The sequence below is a fragment of the Eurypyga helias genome, unplaced genomic scaffold (assembly GCF_000690775.1).
Source record: "Eurypyga helias isolate BGI_N326 unplaced genomic scaffold, ASM69077v1 scaffold3610, whole genome shotgun sequence".
In the NCBI taxonomy this organism is placed as follows: Eukaryota; Metazoa; Chordata; class Aves; order Eurypygiformes; family Eurypygidae; genus Eurypyga; species Eurypyga helias.
The window spans coordinates 110,057-129,615 of NW_010226086.1; the positions used below are offsets into that span (position 1 = coordinate 110,057).

A 19,559-nucleotide genomic window follows, 5' to 3' on the forward strand; every position below is an offset into this window, starting at 1 on the left:
AACGCAGCCCCTCCGAGCGCCTTCTGAGGTAGCTGGTTTTGCCTGCCCTGAAACCAGAGAATCCCATCATGATTCTCTTAACAGGTGCAAACATACTGGCCATCAAAACCCCCTCACAAACATATCCAACTCTCTCCATTTACTATATAACATAACGTTTAATAGAAAAAGAGTTCTTGTGACCTGCGGAAACTGACAGTTCCAACAATAAATTATGAAGATTGTATAAATATTAGTTCTGGAGAAAGTGTGTATGAAGAACAAAGTAATGAGAAAGTAAATAACATTTGTATTTTCAGCAAAAATATTTCAATACCAGCTTGAAACTTGACATGCAGAAGCAGTCAACATTAACATCACTGGGCTGCCGTGAATGAGGTCAGCTCCATCTCGGCACAATCTCCAACCTTCATTCCATTACATTTGTGTCACGCTGAGCTCTTACACCATCTACTACATCCTCCTCAGCCACCATCACCCTCCCAAGTCCTTTGACACACAGATCTCATTCCCTCTGTCTATGGGTCGTCCCCATCAAGCATTCAGAACAATGAGTTTGGCACAATTAGTTGTCACACACGCCTCATGAGAACAACTCGTATAATCTCACATCCATTTCTTCTACATTCTTTAGGGAAGAAGATCCACATGAGGAGATGCTTGAGCACATGCTCAGGGGCAAGAGCACTCACCATTTGGATGTACAACACGGGAGGTGAATACACGGGATCTGTGCAGCATGTCCCTTGATGCTGGCTGAAGGATACCTGACACATCACAGGGGCAGGGGAAGCGGCACCATATGGCCCCACCATGAGTATCCAGAAGAACCTGCACAGCTTCCCACGTGCAAGGCTGGATAGTTACGAGCTGGTCTATCCTCTAACATAAAACAAGCCATGAAATCCTATTGAGATTCTCTGACTCTGTATTATAGGTACACAGTTGTTCATCCTATAGATCAACAGCTTTTTTCCATGGACTTTGTGTGTAAAGCTCCCCGTAAAAACTAAGAGTGTAGATAAACTTGCCTCTGAACTAGGCTTGTACCAGTCCAGACTGAAGATTTAGCATATTTATCTGCAGATCACTGACTTTATCACTGTAAGCATGTGTAAAAAGCCTTTTGCTTTACCCTCGTCAGCTCATCTTTTTTAAACGCTAGCTTTATTTTTCTCATTACCAACAGAGGAACCACAGTTGGCTGAAAGTATCTATATTTACATATTGAAAAATCTGAGTCTTCACACTGAAAATTTCCAGTGCACCACAGTGATCGTAAAATTTGGGCTATGTAATCATATGATTCAATTTACATGCCAAAAAAGTTACACCAGGATACACTCAGGTATTTTATTTTTAGAGATTAGATTACTTAGAAAAAGCTGTTAGCCATTGACACAGACAAATATTAGCACACACAAAATCTCTCAGAACTTCAAGCCAAGTCACACCTACGTGAAACTAATAGAAAATTAGCAGAAATAAAGGTCTTGCAAGGCCAGCTACCAAAATACTATGCAGTTATTAAAAAAAAAATCAGACTAGCTTCACCAAATATTCCTTACTTTTGAAGTAGTTATTTTCTTTTCCAGTACCACATACTTCTTTTTGGATGTATAAACCCTTCCCTATCAAGGGAACAGCAACACCCCTAGCCATGGCTTCTTTTTCATAATGCAAAGTACAGTACTGGCTAAAGAACTGTGCATGCTCCAAGCTGGCCAAAACCAATCAATAAAATATAGTTGGTTAAGAAATACTTCAGTAGCAGCTTACTCAATTCTTGAGCGTTACGTCCACAACCAGAAATGTTTAAGGCAACAGTGCAAGTAGAAGCTTAATCTTAGAGCTCAAGAGACAAACAGTAAAACATGTGTCCAGTGCAATAACAGCAAGCAAACACATGGAAATTCTTGCAGCTTCTCTAAAAATAAGCTGAAGTAGTAGTTAGAACAGATCTTTATTTATCCCTTCTGTTCCTCTAAAAACAAATCCAAGCTGAGCACACGTGTACTATTTCAGGTTTCAAGCTATGTTAGTGCTCGTAATTACCCTGATGGATCATCCCTTCATCTTTCTTTTCTATAAATCTTCACAGAATTACTGGGGTCTCTGCTATATAAGAAGTAATCAGATGGCTGAAGATTTTTGGTAGAATTTAAGAGAGTCGTGTAATAAGACAAGGAAGTAACAAATTGAGGGAAGCAGAGACAAATTTTAAACATTCACTATCCAGAGCCAGTTTTCTCTTCCAAACTGTCAGCAACAGTTGTGGGTTCCCTTTTCTCTATACTTTGCAAACTAAAAATCTAATCAACGGATTCCTTTATTGAGAAAAAGGACAGCAAGAACAGTTGCATCAGTTCTTGCTGGTTTTACTCACTACAATAGGAATGTACTGTAGGGAACAATCCAGCATTTGCAGGGGAATGGACTGGATGATCTAATACAACTTTTCCATTTCTGACTTCTTAGAACAGCTCAGGCTGATCCAAGTTCACAAAGAGATTTCTGTCCAACAATACTGAATGAAGAGAACTCCAAGACAAGGCTTGGGGCCTTTTTTTTTTTAAATTTTCTTTCTTTTCGGTATTAAGAGAGCCAGAATAACAAACCTTATGCCACAGTATACAACCATACAGAAAACAGTATGACAAATATCCATATAACAAAGAATATCTGTAGAAAAAGTAAAATGTTCATTTTATATTTAAACTTTTCAAATAACTTGGAGCATTTTATCTATTTTTTTTAACTTAGGAAAAAAGCTCTTTTCTAATATTTAAAATTATTAAACAGTAAGGTGAGAAAAGCAGTATACAAATTTTCATTAAGCAGTGTGTCTGTCTGAAATAGAGAAATATTAGTGCCTAATTAGTAGTACATCCATGCTAATTTTCTTCCAAAACCGACACATACCAGGATCGCAACATCCTTGGCTCTAAGCTAGTGCCTTTTTTTGTTGTTTTTAATAAAAAAAAGATCTGTCATCATTCTCTGCCTGAAGCATTAAATATTTGTCTTTGCAAGTACAGTTCACTTTAAAAGTTATTGCTAGGAAAAACAGTCTTTCAAATAAGACACCAGAACCCAGAATGAAATATTTGGCACTTCTGAAGCCTTGTAACAGGGAAAAACGATGGCAGATGGGCTTCATTCTTCTGCTCTTACAAGTCTCTTCCAAAAAGGCTATGGATTGCCTTCTCTGAAACTTGATAGGATGCTAAATAATACTCCACAAAAAAGTGTTAAAGGTCAAACAAATACCATCCATTGCAGATACAGTTAAGCCCATCTTGGGACAGGGATATGAACTAGATAACCTTTTGAAAGTTCTTCGTGTCCTACTTTCCATAACTGAAGCCCACAAAACCAAAAGGTGAGGTTCAGTAGCCTGTGATATGCTCTGCATCAGACCAGATGGTCTTCATAGTCTCAATTTTTATAAGTAAAAAACTTTTTCTTTTGAATTTCATTAGTATGGTATATTAAAGAAGTGCAACTAGAGAACAGTAAAGATGCAATTTCAAGAATTAAGTCTGATTTAAGATAGTGTGAGACCTAATAGGACATTAAAAGAACCGTTCACAGTGTCAGTTACACCTACTTTTAATATTTGGACCTAAACCTGACAAGATAAGTAATAAAGATGGTTGGAATACTTCAATGCCTTCTTGTTGTAACTGCAATAAAGTGACCATTCACTGATCCCCAGAACTCCCTATCTGCCTCAAGCAAGCTCTCTCATGAATTCATTTTTGTTAAAAAGCGAAAGACCAGTCCACCCTGCAATAACAAACAACTTGGTAACTAGGGCACGCATCTAGGAGAGCCAAATTTTCCAAGCAGAGTATGCTCGGGGTGAGTAAACCAGTGTTGCTGCCATGTCTTTGTGTTCTTCTGGGGGAAGCGGCAAAGGGGAGCAAGTGACCAAGTTCGAAAAGGTTTAAGTTTTGCGTCAACAGAACATACTGAAATTTCAACGGTTTGCAAATCGACACGCATTTTCAAGCCAGCCTTCTTCAATTCCCAACCCAGACAGAAAACCGGTTTAGCTACTGACCTAACATTTTGCTTAGAGGCACAGCATGTCAGCCCGTGCTAGAAACAAAACCAGCGTTCCCCTTTCAGTGATGATGTTAGCCACCTGAAGAGAAGCTGCAGCAAAGCGGAGTCTGGAAATCACCGCATTTCAGATTAGGCAAGTGAGTATTGCCCAGCAGCGTCCCTCTCTTCGCTGCTTTTGTGTATCAGCTACCAGAGAATACTCGTGTTTATTTTATATGTTAATTCTCAGCCCATTTGAAAATAGTTTTGGCCAAGTATCAACATTATTTCATCTTCTTCTAGAATAAGATAGCTGAAAAAAATGAAAAAAGGTGATTTAAAACCTACATTGCAATTATCCAAATTTTAAGCTTCTCCTAGATCAATGACTGACAAGGGTTACAAATTCTGCTCAATTATGTGTGAGTCTGGATATATTCACGGCACAGGTTACTACCACCTACTGGCTCATTTGAGACCTCAGAATTTCCTTCCAGCCTGAATTAGCTCTGTACTGGAGACTGAAGATGCACTTACTCTTTCGTAGGAGTGGAAAATTTCTAACCAGCTGATTGGTCCCACTTTTCTGCTATAAGCGATTTTAACATGATTGGGGTAGCTCTGCATACTCCCATGCCATGCTTTGATTCCTTGTTGCTGATCATTTTCATATCAGGACACTTTAGTCAAGTATTCTTCCAAACTTATTTTAGGTCGTATTTTAGTCCAACATATTTATGTGCAAAATACAATTTTAAATGGAGGCAAGCCAATAAAAGAAACAGCTTACTAGAATTACAGTTGACTTTGTTAAAGGAAATTATTTTAAATTAATGTGGCTACTGAACTGTTGCCATGCTTGACCTCAGAAAATATATTCCTTCTAATTTTTGCTGTGAACATTTATTTATTTAAGCTAAACTCCAGGTCTTGAATGTTGACCATAAAGAAGTCTCAGATTTCCTGCTACTATTTCGTACTCTTTTTTTCTAAACAAGGGCAAACAACATATGTTTGCTGCATTAGCATTACACTGCCAAAACATCACTCTTAAATGAAATCATCTATGTATTTTTGGTAGACTCTTATTTAACAACTTCCACCCCTGACAGAAACAGAGTTACAACAAGGCTGTTTTGTTTTCACTCAGCAACAGTTTGATCACTGGTTTACTAGATGGCGCTCAAAACATTTTTCCATATGCTCTTCTCAAAGAGAATCTGACTTAAATGTGGTTTACCTTCACCAGTGAATGAAGGCTTTTTTCACCAAACATATCCCAGAGGAAGGTCAGGTCTTCCTGGCTGTCCACATGTGGCTGCAGCTGGGCTGGCAACGCAGCCAGCAGCTCGTACAGACCTATAAAATGAAAATAAAACACAAAGTGTAATCTGGGGGTGATCTCATTAATTTCACTTAACAGTTCTGTGTAATTGGCTGCCTGGAGCATGTCACTTTAACTGAATAGGGAGTCTGGAGTATCCAGCATAATGTTAACTCGTAGAACCAAAAGGAACATTTAAAAAAATTACTAAGAAGCAAGTATTAGCAGTGTACTTTTTACCTTGTCACAGTTGTCAAGCTTCTACATCCATATATATTTACACAAGGTTATGCAGAAAATTCATAAAGGTTTGGAAAAAAAGAACAAACCAGAAAAAAAACATACATTCCTTTGCTTAATCGTTATTCCATTTCCCTTGATGTTAGCCAAAGAGTGAAATGAGTCATGAATAGGAAAAACTTCCTTAAAAGAACAGAAACTGGATAGGGTGGTCCATTAAAAAAAGGTTCGTGGTTTCTCTAAATATTTCTTGCTAATATATTGCTTAATACATTTTTTTAATCCTGTGTTCAGTAGGAATCCACAGCAAGACAAAAGGAACTGCTCTCTTTTGCAGGATTAAACCTTAAAAAACAAAACAAACGCAGTTTTCCCGAACACACACACACAGAGAAAATATTTCAGCAACATTTGTAATTTGCAGGTTGAGTTTCTCCATCGGGTTAAAGCAATGGCTGTTCCCAGTTATTTGTGGCACACCTCGGCAGCGGTCTCCGAGGGGCAGACAGTAGCACACTGTTCCACAGTAGCATACAGCATAAAATATCCATCATGCACACAGGCCATCAAACTGCTGTCCAAGAAATGCAGCAACAGTGTTTGCAGCAGCCCTCTTTAGGGAGGTAACCTGGCATGAGTTGATATCAATTCATAGCACATGTTTAATTTTCCAGTGGGATTACTTGGGGTAAAAAGGACAAAATGCCTTTTTCTCCTGTCTGCTGTCTACAAAAACACCAATAGTCTCCTGGGATCAAAGATACTCAGACTAAAAATAATAGCAGGACCGTGTAAGTGCTGCTGTTCATCACAAGGACAGATTTACGAGATATTCTACTGGTAAAGAACATTGTTCTAAGTTATAGGTTACCTATCATTATTATGCCTATTATCTCCCTAAAACTCACAATTTAAGTTTTCTTAAAATAAATTATTTCACAACCTTTCCAGGCACTAAATATCCCTTTCAAAATTACAGACAGCACCTTCAGGATCCGATTATTTAACATTTTTGTCTTTGCACTGCCTTTCAGTAAAATATTCTGGAAAAGAAAAGTTCCTTCCAGATACATTCTTTTTGTGGTCAAAGCGTTTTTGGTGGCTGACATTCATTTCTCTTAGAATCTTGCTTTTGTTTAAATCTGCTCTTGTTTATGCTTCAGTAATACTGCAAAAAGAGGATACAACTTAACCACTACAATTTCTCATGGACAGAAAAAGAATGTTGAGCCTTGCCTAGTGAGACTCAGTAACTGAGCTGACATCCGGAGAACAGAAGTTTGAATGGGACTCTTGGCTCTGACCTTCCGGACTATCAGAACTTCAGCACTTAGCAAAAATGGTTGGTTTTATCATGCAATTTATGCTTCAAAAACATTTTCATTTAGAAAATGAAAAAAATTTCTTTATAATCAGCCTTATATTTCTGCACGTAGCCACTTCTGTTACATTTACTGCAGAATAACCTGAAGGTTGTTGGAAAATGGACTAGGAAGTTAAATATAAGCTTACACTGTAGTGTAACTGCTTAAGAACAATTCACATGTGCCATTCAGAAGAAAGAAAATATTAGCTTCAACCACTCCCTTCAAGTAAGGGATATATAACAGAGTAAGTTTTCTTTTCCTTGATCCATCAGATGTGCTTAAGTTTCACATATAATCAACTATAAACTATTCTATCCTTGGAACTTGCTCTTCAAAGCTTTGACAATTAAAACCCCAGTGCAAATAAAATTTATGTTTCATTAATTCTTGTAAAAAGAGTTCATGATTCCTAACGGATTAACTGTTACAGTAGTGACACAGGGTGGCACTGAATCTGACCATAACAAGACTTTGAGTTTTACACATAGAACTCCCAGAGAAAAATCCCGCCTGCTGGCACTCCAGGACTGAGCAACCCTGCAGGCGCTTACGTGCATTAAAGTTTCCATATCCAGCTCAAAAGTGTCTGTGGGCTTCACTTGTTCACACAGCCCTCAACTGCCCTTGTGGGGAAACGGGTGGCCACAGCCCTGGTGCACTGAGAGCTTTGACAGCAACGCAGCCAATCCGTGCAACTCTCCCGGGGAAATGGAGGAAATAAAACAAGCACCAACAGGTTTTACACAATCCCATGGTCTGTGTTTGTAGTGCTGCCCTGCTTTGGCTCTAGAGTCAAAGCACATCAGAATCATGCCCCCCCCCTGCAGTAGAGGAACCGAAGGAATATACCACGCAGCATGCTAAAGAACACCATGCTCCTGCTCTTCGCACTCCTCCTGAAACCAAGCACTATGTAGCCAGAAATAGAATCATAGAATGGTTTGGGTTGGAAGGGACCTTAAAGATCATCTAGTTCCAACCCCCCTGCCAACCTGTGCGGGGATACCCCTATGGATTTCCATTGGAAATAAAAATAAAAAGCCTCAATCAAGGAAACAAATTAAAATCGGGCAGGAGGAGGACTCAGGATATTTAGTTGGAAAGAGCAGAAGATGAAGATCTAGAATATGCCCAAAGTTCAAATTGTGTAATTTCAGATCCTCCGACTCAGCTATAGCCTCCTCGCAAACAGGAGGTACTGGCAGCAGAAGGTGCTAGCACCTGGAAAGGTTTACCTTTACAGACAGAGTAAACCTTGGCCACTCTAGAGTCATGTTCTGTCCGTGGTGCCCAGTACCATGGAACCCAAAATTTTCAGATGGGCATTCACATTTTTATACATTATGAAGAAAAACACTACAAGGTTCTTCTACACACATATACCCCCTTCAATGCAAATGTCACATTTTGTCTCTCAGTTACACCAAGTGCGTTGTTCTTACTCATTTCAGTGTGAAGGAACAGTGCAAATTGCGGCTGGCATATGACTTTACTCTCCAACAGGATTTAAATTAAGTCCTTCTAAAATAAAATAATAGTAGGGACACAACAATTTGTCGAGTTACTGTAAACTGGTGATGAAGTTGAAACCATTACATGGGCAACTACACAGGGGCCTAATTTAAATCACCAGATCTGGTAGCTTGTCACATCCATCTGTCCAACACCTGAAGGATGGAAGCTCAAATCTCTGGAGCCCTGTAAGGAGTCACTGCAGACGGATGCTGCCATGCGACAAGAGAAGTAATCCAAATTTAACAGCAAAGACTGCTTCAGTCCAACCTCAAACCTCCTGCAAGTCTTCTAACCAGCGTGTCAGGTCGTTCCGCAAGCCAAAGCCAAAAGGCCACTGAAATAAATGCAACTTTCTCACTGGTTTTAGTGGTGCCAAGCTGTTGAAACCAGGGGGGGGTGTTAATCTTTTCAGTAAGTTATAAATGCTGAAGTGATACTATAATGAATTCTACTTCTAACAACAAAAATTACCTTTCAAAAAGGTCATAAGTGTACCCCCCTATATTCAGATTAACTGTTTCGTAAATTAAACATGCATGTTCATGGCATAAGCCACACAATGAGACACACCTCAGCAGCTCAGCTGAAATGTATCGTTGTAAGCACATGCCTGGTCATCTGGATGTTTCTTTTAAAGTCCCACCCCCGAATCATACCACATGCATGTACCTCCTACTAAAATAAGTATTTTGCACACAATTTTGGAAAGATGCCCACAATTTAAACACCAAAAACACCCGCTATTAAAATATATATATATGTACTTTTTTAAAGACAACTTCTAGATATCTCCTCTCTCTAATGCCTGATGTTAGCCACTGTAAAGAGTCTGGGGGAAAGAAAAGTCTTTTTTTTTTTTTTTTTTTTTTTTTTTTTTTTAACACTTTTTTCTTTTCTTTTTGTGTTTTTTTAATGCTATTCTACTTGGGTTCTTGTAATTTTTTTTTTAGCCTAGCTTTTCTAAATTTAACCAGCTTTTATATTTAAAAGGAATCATATGCCCACTGGGATTTTCTAGTATCAAAATACTTCAGGTGTCAAAATTCAGTAAAGTAAACACGACTTACACAAGAAAAACTCATTTACTTCGATTTTTAAAAGCAGAGCATTTATTCAAAGGTCCCAGAAGACCTCAGCATACATCAAAAAAATTAACAATGAGCTTAAACATGGAGACACATGACTATTTTGCAATTATCAGAGGGGAAGTAAGTACTCTCTGTCCTACAGTATGGGGAAAAAATAAAAACCCCAGATCACAATGTACTCATCCCTGGACACTCCCAAGTCATTGAAACAGAGGAGGAAAAAGGGCCCTTCCTAGATTAAACATGGTCACATAATCCAGTGGCAGTAATAGGAGTCAATTCCAGACAAACAAGGGAGGTCCTAGTTTTAGACACCAGCATGCTGTGATTTATATTGATGTTACATAAATTAGATACAGTATCTAACACATATTATGAACTAAGTAAAAGCCCATGACATGGCAATATTAATAACAGGAGACAAGCACTACACACAGGAATACTATAAAACTCTTAAGAGTGGAAGGGGGATGGGGTTGTTTGAAGGTGCTTATATGGTCTATTTGATCTATTAAATCTGATTATCTCACTCAAGAAGAAAGACATTTAAAAGTAAGAAATTAATACTGGACATACAGTACACTTTCCATGAAATTTAGTTCAGCTAAGAAAAGTGACACTGGGAATTAAAAAACAGTGACTAGCTACAGCCTTGCCTACAGAAACAGTCCATATAACCAATGCACATGTAGATCATCTAAATACACATACATAATCTAACATTAAAATTTACAACAGCTTCTCATGGATGAAGAAACTGCCCCGAAGATTCTGGACTTGTTGCAAGAGCAAGTTAAGATAAAATGGCTGCAGAATACAGCTTGTAGCGTTCTGCCAGCTTGGACTAAGGAAATGATTTCAAGGGAAAATCCAGCTATGTCTGAAACCTCTTTAAGCAAGGACAGTGCTGAGTTAACAGATAAATTTCAATTTGTTCTTTTAACAGCACTTAAGCAGTTCCCGTCTTCCAAGTATTTTCAGCTTTTCCTAACCTTACTTAATACGATTTAATTTTATTCATTCTGAAGAGTGTATAATAACAAAAATTCCCATTTAAAAATGGGTACACTAAATGTGTACATGCTGCAAGATTTAAATTTAAGACTAAGTGGCAACTTAGGAAAGCTTCTAAAGCAGAAACAACAGGACATAAAGAATTTTTCCAGCTCTAGAAAACTGCTTCCTTCGTAGTGTTATATTCTATAGAAGACTGCTTGTTCCTAGGAGGAGAATAAATGGCTAAGCAATTGATGAAAGCGTTCCCGTACTGAACCACTCACACTGCAGATTCCAGATGCTCTACATTCTTGACATCACAATGGAAAAATTTACTGTTAGTCTAGAGAAACTTAATATCACCATTCTTGTCATATCCTTCATAGCTTCATTATTAGGACAAGTCTGTGGAAGCTATAAACTGGTGCTAAATGATAAAAAATATGGTCTCTGCATTCCATCAGTCTTGCATATTACAAGAAAACACCAATTTTGTTTTGGTTAGTGTAAGGAAAGAAATAGAGACAAATGGATGTGCATTTGCTTTCATATGTTAATTAATTTCCTGAATAAGCATTCTGAACAATGATGCCAGACTTCAAATCAGAAGTTTTTACAGTAACTGAGGGATAATAAACACTAAAGAACATATATCTAAGCCCAGAACAACACTGTAAAATTTTATTGTATTAATAAAACGGGACACACCAACCTTTAAATTTTCCACTTTGTCAAAGGTAAAATAATCAGCACCATTTGCTGCCATTTGTAACAAGCTAACATTTTTTCACATCTGAACTGTACTTTACAGTTCCATTAAGGCTCAGACAACACTTGCCTTGCACAAAAGCAAACAGCATTGCAGCAGAAACACTCATTCTGACATCCTTGCTGCTGCGTGATTAAATCGGTCACTAACACCACATACTGAAAACAATTCCATTCTGAAGTTTGAGATCAGTGTTTACGCACAGGTTCAAATAAAAACATATGCAGTACGCCTATGCGTTAGGAAAGACATACTGCACCGTCCTATCAGACTCCAGCTGTGAAACGACCACTACGTGCTCAATTTTATGTGCTACAAGTAGTTCTTTCTTATGTTCTCCTAAGTAATTCCACCAAATATATAGGCTTCCTGACACTGCAAAAAGCTAACAAAGACTAACAATTTTTCTTTGCAGAAGCAGAGCGATTAACTCATTCTAGCATGTACCTTTTTTTATTTTGCAGTTTAGTGCTTAAAAAAAAATTTAATCTAATTTTCAAAGGTAGAGAATACAGAGTAACTAGATAATCCTGACATGCAAGTGATCATCATCTTTGATAAAATAACTGTTTTGATTTTATTTGTAATCCAGAAAAAAGTAAAATGCTGAAATTCTTACAGATGGAACAGCAACAGAAACATTAATGTTCTTTTTTTTTCCTAATGAAAACAAGAATTTTGCTGTAAGCGCCCTGAAAGAACAAGATTACATACTCACTGAGGGCAACACAGTCTTTTAGCTTAAAAGCTGTACCTAATTATTATTCCTCCAAGCTACAACCATTTGTTAACCCACCCTAAAACAACATTATGACAGAATATGTTGAGAGCGAGCAATCATTTAAGCCCACCACTTTTAAAAATATTATTTCCTTCAAAATGGAAAAGTCTTTAGTTTTGGAACTTGGCTCCCAGAGCTAAAGAATCCGCAGTTGTTTGAAACAGTTATTGGTCTTTTAGGATTTGTCTCAACGTGTATTTCAGATTTAGCATACCACATACCGTTACGTTCTGATGCGAATTAAATAGTTGGTTCCTATTTGCATTCATACACGGCAAGACTGTTGCTGCAGAGTTCTTGTTGTATGGCTCATCAAAGCTGCTTCAAAATCAAAACCCCTCAAAACGTGGTTACTAGACACTGTGTCAACAAGGATACTTTGGAAGTTTACAAAACGTACTTTCATGAGTATTCAAAAGCTCTCCCATTATCTGCAAGAATAACACATACATAAAACTGATTTAAAGGGACCTATCATGCACAAATTAATAACCAGCTCGTGGAAAGCTCATACGAAGACCTGACATTCATGATGTTTTTCAAAACTCTTTGCTCCTCCAACAAAGCCTGCATACTACACCACCATGAAAAACCTTGACTGGTCCTTCACAGACATCAGCTTGATGAGTCTTTCGTATTTCTGTCTAGATCTTCATCAACACGAGAGGAGTCAACAGCGAGTACCTGGCAGGCAGTCAGGAAAGAACTCATTCCAGCACTAGGATGTCACTGGGCACGCTCACCATGTTTAACTCTTTAATCACAGTTTTCAAGGTTAAGAGACCTTGGCAAGGAATACTAAATGTGGCATTTTTTATGTGCAAAAGGAGGACACGCTATCTCATTAAAAGACTGGATAAAGACTTCTAACAACAGAAGCCAAGTCTACTTACAACTCAGCTGTGCCTAAAACTACCTGAAACACCATCTGATTACCATGTATATCAACCTTTCATACTGTGTCTTGACAGTGGAAGTCCTGCAATCCTGGCAGTACAGATGCCCAAAAACACACCAGTATATTAGTTCAGTGTTGTGATTCACTGTACGACTGAGTTTAAAGTTTAACACTCTAGACAAGTTATTATATCAGTCATGTATGTATACAGACACAAACACCTGATATACAAGTCAGAGGTATATCAGCAGATATGAAAGTATAGCGTCAAAGTATATCATCACCTCAAAATCAAGTTTAGAAAATTAAACTATATTAAATATTTAAATTATTTTATAGTTTATCCCTACGATTAATATGCTGCATTGAAGTGGTCATTTTGGAGGGTAGAGGGGCTTGGTGTTTTTTTTTTTTGGTTGTTTCTTTTTTTTTAATATGTTATTTTAAAAGCAAAATCACATTTGAACCCGTGTTCCACAACAGGCAACTAACAGCTAGCAGGGAAGCATCTCACCACCTCTTAGTACTACTAACAGCTTCAGTTTCACTGAATCAGCCAAAACTTGTCGCGATGCCGGGCTGAGAAGCCAGAGACCCTTTCATCCGACAGTAACCGCACACAGTACGTACACACGGCTAGCTAACCTGGATGCTGGCACAGCTACACTGGAGCGGTACAGCATGGCAGCCTGCTCTCGGTAACGGACATCTGGCACCACAAGGAACTGTCAACCACTGGTGTAATTACAGCTTTTGGTACAGCAAATACAGCTATACATATAAGCCTCCGGTTAGAAACAATATAGGGTTTCATACCTTCAAATTTACCACAAAACTACACATCGCTCACCAAAAAAAATGAGTAAAAATTATTGCAGCTGCCAGACCATTTGAATTTAAATTTGTGTCCAAGAACTGTAACAGTTTTAAGGAGGTTACCACCAGTAAATATAATTGCACACATTTTCTGATTCCACGCTGCTGAATCAGTCCAGCGTAATATAAAATATTAACCCAAACCAGGACTGCTTAGAGAAATTTTATTCTACTTTGAACAAGTTTTCCAACAATCACCGTAAATATGTTGATACCAAAACAAAATACCCTTTCCAACACCAGCAAGTTATATTTTTTAAAATTAAATCTGAAAACAATTAAAGGCTAGCCATACGTCTCATACTTTCCCAAATCTCCCATACTAATGCTAGCCTACAGGCCATTTAATGCCTCTGGCAGCTGGAGATGAGGAGAATTCAAAAATGCACGGTAAAATGTCGGCTCTATTTATTAATTCAGTATAAATTTTGCCTCTGCTAGCATATCTGTTTCCATGAAAATCTAGCCATATCTGTGCATTTCAACGTGATGAGAAATTTAGGTAGCCTTGAAATCACAATGCAGCTGAAGGTATTTACATGCTATGCCTCTGGCAGCACACCTATGCGTAAGTCGGACAGTGCAAAGCCAGCGAGCGAAGGCTTCCCCTCCGCTCCGTTTCCACCGTGGCACGTCAGCGGAGAAGCAGAGGCGGTTTGGAGCAGGATTCAATCACCCTGCAAAAGCCTTTGCCCTGGCAGCCTCCAACGGAAGAGCTACTCCCAGAAATCTTTCCTTCATCACTCTCCTAAATTCCCTTTCTCTTCATCTCATAACAATGAACCCAGATCCTTGGCCCTCATTTTATGTTATTACATTTTTTAAACAGGCTGTAAAAATAGAACTCCCTGATTTGTATCTCCCTCCTCCTTCTCAAAACTGGTTTAAAAGGCTACAATCTCTAGCCACTTCAGCTTAATTTGTCCTTCTTCCCCTACAGATGTTTCTGATGTCCCCCTCTCAGCGCAGCCAACTACTCAGCTTTTTCTTTAGTTTACTATTTTTTTTCTCTCCACCTTTTCATCTTTTTCAAGCATTCTTAGAACAGATTATGCTAAAACTGGCAAGATTATTAAAATGCATGTGTAGTAAATAAAGGGAAACTTCTACATGGGAACAATACAAGCAATAACAGCATCTTTCATCGTTCAGATGACTGCAAAATCATCTTTGAACTTCGCATTGCTTGTGGTGGTCTCACTTCATTGGGAAGTAATCCATATGGACTATGGAGCTATCACAGCAGCATAACAGGCTAGCAAAATATTTCTACCAGTATTCGGCACATCCACATCACCAGCACGCAGCTTCAGAGGTTGAGATAATTCTTAAAGAACCAGAATACGCTATTAAAAATGCGGTCTGGAAAAACACCCAACATTGTGAACAAATTTCATATCTTGTTTTGTATTATTACAAAACAGAGGAGAAAACACCAAACCCGGTAAAATTTTAAAGGCCACATGAACTTACAGTTTGGTTAGGAACAAATGCGTTGGGTTTTTTTGATTTAAAACACTAACATGTATTCAGTTTTACAGGCTTGTAATACCCAAAAAACTCTACTATCTGGCACACCATTAGCTCCTATATGTACTCAAGAAGAAACTAATGTAAGCCCTGCACACTTTTTCGTTCTATAATTTACAATATTCAAATTCAAGAACTGCTTCTGACTTCCATTATACTTAAGCAATCTCACACAGTTTTACTTGGTGGCCAAACTTGGCCCATAAATCCGATTTTCCCACTGACAATACACGAAATCAAAAACACAGAGTCTGCTTTGCACATTCGTGTGCTAGTTTTTAAGGAGAAACAGAAAAGCGTTTTTAAACTCGTCAGCTGTGCGAGCTTGATACAGGGTTGAGAGGAAAGAAATCTGTAACAATTTTACGATGTTTTTCACACTAAAACAACACTTAAAGCATAATGATGTCATCTTGGCTCTACCGAAGTCAGCAACAAAGCTGCCATCTACTGTGAAGCCAGGACTGCAAACTTAGATCTTCCTAAATATATCACGCAAGTGAATGCCAGACTTACTTTACCTGTGCCCTTACTCTGTATCTTTACTCTGACAGGCTTGCACACAGAGTTCACATAGACTTCTGCAGCACAGAAAATATGTAAAGCTTCAGATGCAGCCTCGGGCTGGAGGTCTGCCTTCCCCTCAAGATGGTTACTTTACCTGACACTGACAGGACTATAAACCTTAAGGGAGGTGCAGGAACATGCAACAGAGCAAATATTGTAGCCATGCTTTTGATTTATCATAGTTTAAAGTCTGGTAAATGCCTCTCAAAACAGATTGAAGAGGCATGGTCCGTGTTCAGAAGAATAATGCATTTGGTTTGCGGGGCAAGGTTTTGCTAGCAGGGGGGCCACAGGGGTGGCTTCTGTGAGAAGCTGCCAGAAGCTTTCCCTCTATGGCCAGTGATCCCTCCTTGTCTTGACCCACCAGCCTTTTATTTTCTCTCCCCTGCCCGGCTGAGAAGGGACAGAGCAGCTTTTGTGGATACCTGCTGTCCAGGTTAAAATGTGGTACAAGCACAGAATGGTTTGGGTTGGAAAGGACCCATGCATATGCTTAGATGCATGTAAACATTATATGAAGGAAGCAGCTGCAAGGACATGGGAACACCTCAAAAGTCTGCTGAAAAAGTAAAAGCAATGGAAAATTAATGTGAGTAGGTCAAAATTTAGTCTGATCAAGTGTGGTCCATCATGAACATGATCCTGCTTCTGACAGTGGTCTAATGCCCAAGTCTGTATTATAAAAAAAAAAGCCCAGTGCTTCCATTATAGTGTGTCCAAGTTCCCAATAGCCCACGATTTGGCCACTTTCCGATATTCGCAGATGATGCATTTCTATTTACCAGTCCTCAGTGACTTCTTTCACTTGTTATTAAATCCAGGTTTATTTTAACTTCACCAGGATAGAACACACACAAAAATAGGCTAGGTTAGGGTTTTGTTTAAAATGTGTTAATAATAGAGTCTTAGCAGACAGACTAAATGAAGTTACATCCATATCCTAAATGTGCAGGTTTGTTAGGTCCCTAAGTGACTTGCTAATTCCACAGCATCCCAGATTGTCCTCTCATGGACTAGAGCAGCATCAACTCACTACACGTCACCACACCAGTTTATGTAGGCAGGGCGTTTTGCATTTCTCTTTTCTAAATGCAAGAGTGAAAGTAAGAGCAGAAAAACAGGACTCCGATTAGAAACCACCTGTTATTATAAGCAGGACAGAAAGCAAAGTTTGATGTAACCATTCAAAAAAATAAACACCTGTCATCCCCATCATGAAATACCATAAAGAAAGTGGAAGAAAACAAGTAGTTCTCTTTTCCTCCAAATGCAACTTAAACAAACAATTTACAACTTGCAGCAGAAAACAAACTGGGTTTAACAAGCAGTATTATCTAACAGCACAATATCAAAGGTGTATAGCACATTTTACTATAGATTTCCTGGGAAAGTGGACATAGTTGAACTTTATCACACACAATAATTATTCAAGGAGTGTTTGGAGCATCATATGCATTAAACAGCACAGTAAAACAAGTTTGTGAAGTCATTTTAAAGTTAGGATTTTTTTTTATTTTTTAGAGCCCTTTCTTCTTTTTAAGAGAGTATGCCCATGACTATTACTTTTGGACATATTTACATTCTTTAAACAATAAAACAAGCAATATTGTCAACATCAGGCACCAGTCATCACACATCCCCCTGCCGTTCATCTCAACATGCTCTTGAGACTTCTGAAGTGTCAGAAAGCATTTGGACAAGTAATAATTTAAAAAAAAAAAAAAAAATAGGGTTTGGAAGGACACAAAAAGTTGCATGATAAAGAAAGCAAAGATCCAGAGAGGAAAATCAACCCAGAGTAGACCCTTTCAAAAGTTCCAACATTCAGCTCTAGCACATCAAACAGCTTCAACTTCACTTATTTCTCAAGGGGAGAAAAAGGTATGGAGAGGTAGGGTTTGGCAAGACGATAGTCAAGTTCCTTAAACAAAGGAATATGAACAAACACCAAAAAAGCAAATAAATACAAACACAACCCTCCCTCCCCACAGTAATGAACAAACACATGCCCAACTCTAAAGATTAATCTTTGAGATTATATGGACCTGAGGTATGGAGAAAAAAAATCACTGCAGTCTACAGTCTATTCAAAGTAAGAACCAAAAGCAGGTTTTGGTTTTTATGTTTTTGATTTCTGACTTGAAGTCTCGCTCTTCACTTTCAAAATGCTCCTGTTATTTTTTCTACATAGAACTAGCTGAACTAAAGTAACAAGCACAAGGGTGGAAAGCAGGGATCTCTCTATTGTAACCTCTGCTGGATCACCTGTTTACCAAGCACCCTCGAGCAAAACCACTAACTTCAGTTGTCCGTAAAACAGGGGTTAAAATCTTGGCGGACACAGAACATATGCTTAACAGCAAGACGAGATTTAGCCTTTGAATGCAGCCTAAGACTGCAAGGAGGAAGGTGAAACTATGGGAAGGTATGTATCTGCACTCCCACTGCCTGCAGTCAGTGATAGGGACTGGACTCTGATGTGGAAGGAAGAGAACTTCAGACAGGATATTTCTTCTCCTAATTTGTTAAAGAAGTGTCAGAACTAAATAGACTGAGTTCAGAAATAACTCCACTGATAAGTAACTCACAGAGGGGATAGTCTAGACTGTTGCAAATATTAAGGCATGTATGATATCATCTTTTTTTCTTTTTTTTTTTTTCCCTCCTTTTTCATGTTAACATTGTAAGAACCATGCTCAGAGGTGAATCCAAATTCCTTGTATCCATATTTAATATCTGTTTGGATTTGGTTTTTTTAGGGGGTCTGGGATGGAAGGGAAGATGATGGTGGTGGGACTTTTAAAACTTCGTTTATTTTAGCTGTGGTGTTTCATGTATCTAAACTAACTTGAGGAAAAGGTTATATTTCAAATGTTAAATTAAGCATCTGTTGAGACCAAAATTAGTTACCCTATTTGATGATTTCTTGAAATAGAAACTGTAGGCTTAACAAATAAGATCTGGAAGAAACATGCAGTCCTCCTTGGCTTGCATACCTGTGTCGCTTCCAGATCCAGTTGATAACGCTGGCATGATTTTGGCTGCGAAGGATCACACAGGAACGTCAGACTAGCACTCTGCGGCCAGAAAGCAGAAGTTAATTTCAGTTTAACTGCTTGCAGCCAAGTTGTCTACGAAGATTTATTCTATCTCCCTGCTTCTCCTAGAAAGAACAGAAACAGAATTTTACAATTAAGAACATTTTGAAACTGTAAATTACTGCAGCTAACCAAATCCAAATCATTATCACAGAATGAGCTTTTGATTTAAGACTCTGAAAACAAAGTGCTTTGTGTTTATTTCTGACTGTTAAGATTCCCCTCGCAGGTAAAACAACTTTTGTTTTCTTCTGTCCCGCCAATAATCCCATTCTGCTGTAAAAATAATTTAACACATTTCTGTCATGTAAATTATACTCTAACTCTAGCGTGTCAGGTATTTTGGAAATAAGGTCTAGGTTTATTTAATTAAAATGGTGAATAATTTAAGACACCCAAATTTTGCTACTACTTATCCCAGGAAAAAAAAAGCTTACTAGCATGGTAATTTATTCAGTGT

General features: G+C 38.3%; 1 protein-coding gene across 1 annotated transcript in view; it reads right to left on the reverse strand.

The window, feature by feature from the left end:
* The window catches only part of MPP7 (membrane protein, palmitoylated 7 (MAGUK p55 subfamily member 7)), a 105,328-nt gene extending 86,162 nt beyond the window's left edge, over positions 1-19,166 (reverse strand). The window contains exons 1-2 of the mRNA XM_010151429.1: positions 18,998-19,166; positions 5,291-5,409 (exon numbers count right to left, since the gene is read on the reverse strand). Coding sequence (XP_010149731.1) covers positions 5,291-5,409; positions 18,998-19,034 — 156 coding nt within the window. The 5' untranslated portion in view covers positions 19,035-19,166. The remainder of the gene's footprint in view (positions 1-5,290; positions 5,410-18,997) is intronic.
* Positions 19,167-19,559: the final 393 nt, after the last annotated feature.